This window comes from Arachis ipaensis, chromosome B10 (genome assembly GCF_000816755.2).
Source record: "Arachis ipaensis cultivar K30076 chromosome B10, Araip1.1, whole genome shotgun sequence".
NCBI classification, from domain to species: domain Eukaryota; kingdom Viridiplantae; phylum Streptophyta; class Magnoliopsida; order Fabales; family Fabaceae; genus Arachis; species Arachis ipaensis.
In genome coordinates, this window is record NC_029794.2 from 130,915,145 (window position 1) to 130,919,504 (window position 4,360).

General features: G+C 31.5%; 1 protein-coding gene across 1 annotated transcript; it reads left to right on the top strand.

The window, feature by feature from the left end:
* LOC107621318 (uncharacterized protein At4g02000-like) lies at positions 2,428-3,315 on the top strand. Its single transcript, XM_016323347.1, has one exon. The coding sequence runs from the start codon at positions 2,428-2,430 to the stop codon at positions 3,313-3,315; it is 888 nt and encodes a 295-aa protein (XP_016178833.1).

The following is a 4,360-nucleotide window of genomic DNA, read 5'->3' on the forward strand; positions in this document are numbered from 1 at the left end:
CAATTATATGAAGTATTTAAAATATTTTTTATTTTAATAAATAATAATCTATCTATTATATATATCTAATTTTACAACCAAAATATACCATATGTCACTTTCTCATTGCAATTGAAATCAAAATTTTCCCTCCAAAATTAAAGAGCTCTATCCTTCTTCCTACTAATTTTACAATAAAAATGTGACACATGTCACTCCTTCATTACAATTAAAATCATATCTTTCCCTCCAAAATTAAAGAGTTCTTCTCTCATCCCTACTAATTTTACAATCAAAATGTGCCACATGTCATTCCCTCGTTGTAATTGAAATTAAATATTTCCCTCCAAAATTAAAGAGTTCTCCCTCCTCCTCTCCATTTATCTACATCTCTCATTCCTTCAATCACCCTATCTCTTTTATATATCATTATCAACGAATAATTATAAATTTAACAATCAAAATGTGCAACATGACATTCTTTAATTATATTAAAATTAAAATTAAAATATTAAAATTAAAATTAAAATATAGCTATATTATATATTGTATTATATTATATATTATATACTATTATTATCTAATTTAATAACAAAATGTGTCACATAACACTCTTATTAAATTTGAGAGAAAATATTTTTCTTTATAATTAATAAACTTTCTTCCTAAATTCTCTTATATATGCCAATGAGTTATAGATCAAATAGTATAATTTTCTCATACACAATAAGAAGTCACAAGTTCGAATCTCCCTATCTTCGGTATATAAAAAAAATCTATGCTATTACATATTTGCTAATATATATTTTTTTAAGTAAAAAAAAAAATTCTCTCATGTACCTCTTTCTCTTTTTTTTTTTCTATTTCTCTCTACCATTCTCTTATTCAAATTGAAAAAAAATATTTCCTTCCAAAATTAATAAACTCCCTTCTTAAATTCTCTCATCTATTTCTCTCCCTTTTTTTATTTCTCTCTACTCTTCCCACTCTATATATAATTTATAATTTATATTTTATATTAATAATTTGACAAATCAAAATGTGTCCTCCGATATTTTTTATTATAATTAAAATAAAATATTTTTCTTAAGACTTAATACCTAATCAAAAGTATACAAGTTAAATCGTTTCAAATTTTAGATAACGAATATTAAAATTAATTATTAGTAATAAATCAAACTCTTTCACTTGAAAATAATAACTAAAAATCTTATTATTTGATTTTTTATCCACGGCATGGTCTTCTTAGTCAACAGGAATTTTTGTTCCTTGCGATCTTTTTTGTAAAAGTAGTTTGATTCTATAAATATTTTGTGCTATAATCTATAATGTCAGGACAAAATCGACATAATTTTAAAAGATTTATATTCCCGTAATGTAATTACGGATAAAAATACTAGTTTTATTTCTAAATTTATAAAAATCAATATTAATATTAGGGTTAGATATACTAACACGTAATAATATTTAAATGTGTCTAAATATATTTAGAGAATATTTTTTATTTTCTATTAAAACACGATTAGACACATTAGACATACATATCAAATGAATGTCGTATCTAAAATAATTCTGATGACATATAAATACGATAACTCCGAAAAATGACCATATTGCATAGCTCATAAATGTGCTTTTTGTATAATTAATCTTGATCAAAATTGGATTCATGTCAATATACTTTGTATTTTGATCTTTTTTTTTCATATTGTTTTAACGATGTATGTTATATGTTATTCAAAATTATGTTGGAATACAAATAAGCGAGATTGAAACGAATGACTAAATTTTAACAACTAAAATTTAAGAAACAAATTTAAATGTATATAGACTATAGAAAATATACAAGATAAACATGGTATTATATGTTGTGCAAATTGGTATTTTATCCATTATTATTATTCTCATCTATAAATTGTTTAAACTCGGCATATTTGAGAGTTTTTTCTGATAAACTTATGTATTGCACTAATGGTAGAATTTTCTTACGGAAGTTATGTATATCTTTTCCTAAACAATTTGATGGAAGAATTATCTTAAAAAAAAAGAAAAGAAAAGAAAGTATGGTTGATTTAAAGTTAAATTGAGATGTATTTGGTGTGAGTGACAAAACATATAATTTGTAGTTAGTTTTTTTATGATAATATAAAATAAAATTGACTACAAATCAAAGATATTTATTTTCCTATTTGGTCGAGACTTATATGAACGATCTAAAACGACTATTATAAATTTCCAACCATTTATAAATGAAATACAAAAGCAAATTCAATGATACTATTAGATAATGTATGCTTGGACGCAGGTCCAAATTTTATACGTTCACGTGAAGTGTGCTCTGTTAGGGTTTTTTAGTGCTCTGTTAGGGTTTTTTAATGGAGTTTCTAGTGCCATCAAAGCTACATTGTCAAGATCAATTAAATCTCAATACAAGTTTACGTAATTTGCATGGCTGAGACAACGAGGGATGAAGATCGGATCGAGGAAGACAACCTGAAAGGAGGTAGGAATGTGATTCTACTGGAAGAGGCAGACATATCAAAAGGTATTAACACTTGCTCTAATAGTCTCTATGGCAGACTCTTTGCTTCCAAAACCTTCTCAATTGGAACCATGGGAAATGCTTTAAAGGCTATATGGGGAAACCCGGAAGGATTTAGCGTGAGTGACAAAGGGGATAATTCCTTCCAATTCTTTTTTAATAAAGAAGTGGATGTCTTGCGTGTTGAACATGGTTCTCCATGGCTATTCAAAGATTATGTGCTCCATGTCAAGAGATGGAAGGAAGATCAGATCTGTGATGAAGAGATTATTTCCAATTTTCCAGTTTGGGTTCAATTTTGGGGTTTGCCAGAATCGTTTAAAACCCTCGAAGTTGGACGTAAATTGGGAGAGAATCTGGGCACAGTGTTGGAGGTAGGTAAATTTCAGATGCGAGGCAGAGAAACTAGGATTGTGAAAGCCAAAATCAATATTGATGCTACCAGGCAAGTGAGAGATCAGTTAATAGTGGCAGGACCTAATAAAAAGGAGGTAGAAGTGGCACTGCGCTATGAGAGACTTGGAAAGTTCTGTACCTATTGCGCAAAATTGGGGCACGAGGTGAAAAATTGCCATGATCTGCTGAAGGACACAGAGAGTGAGATGGTAAAAGAGGATGACATTGGCGAATGGGTTAAAGCTAGCCAAGTGGGAACGCGAATCTACTCTGAAGGAGAAAGAACATTCAACAACTCAACCCAAAACCAGAATAAGGCCACTCAACGTAAGAAAAAACCAGTCTTAAACTGCTTATTGGAAGAATTTGCGGGGATGTCTTCATTGGTGTCCATTTGAGTTGTTCAGAACAAATTCGATCCTTACAGTTTGAGGAGCTTATAACAATGAGCCAACACATGAAAAGAAAAGTGGTAATAGCATTGCCAAACAATTAATCACCTTTTGTTTGCTGATGATTCAATCCTTTTTTGCAAGAGCGCACCTAATACAAGCCAAAGCATTCTAGAATTGCTAGAGACCTATGAGGGTTTTAGTGGGCAAAAAGTCAATTTGAATAAGTCGGCTATCTTTTTCAGTCACAACACTCCTCAGAACACAAGACTAGCAGTTGCTCAGACACTAAATATTAAACATATCGGAGCACAAGACAAATACCTGGGACTGCCCTCTATAGTTCAAAAATCAAAGAAAGCAACCTTTGGAGTTATCAAGGATAAAGTTCAGAAGAGGATTATGGGTTGGAAAAGAAGTATATTGTCATCAGGTGGCAGGCACACGCTATTGAGAGCAGTGGAGGAGGCGATTCCTATTTATACACTCTCTTGTTTCAAGCTCCCGGACACGCTGTTGACTGAGATTCATAGCATGCTCTCGCAATTTTGGTGGGGTCAAAAAGGCGCAGAACGAAGAATGGTTTGGATTAAATGGGACACAATGACGAGACCAAAGAAAGATGGAGGACTGGGGATCAAGGATCTAAGGGCGCAAAATTTGGCTTTATTGGGCAAGCAATGTTGGCGTCTAATGAAATACCCTAATTCTACTATATCAAGAATGCTCAAAGCTAAATATTTCAGATATACAGATTTCCTACATGCAGAGATAGGAAGCGTACCGTCGTGGGGTTGGAGAAGTGTTCTTGAAGGGCGCAAGGTGATCGAGAAAGGCTTGTTATGGAAAATAGGCTCTCGCACTAATGTTCACATCTTCCATGACCCCTGGCTCCCACCACCAGTGCCCCTTAATGTCCCTCAAAATGCACTCACAATCCCGCCAAATATGCAAGTGCATTACGTTAGTGCATTACTAAATCCTAATAGAAGTTGGAATAAAAATCTGATTGAGTCGATTTTTTCAGTTGATATATGCAATAAAAATTTTT

Bases quoted from the DNA above. Each gene is read 5' to 3' on its own strand.
- LOC107621318 (XM_016323347.1), top strand. From the start codon at position 2,428: ATGGCTGAGACAACGAGGGATGAAGATCGGATCGAGGAAGACAACCTG.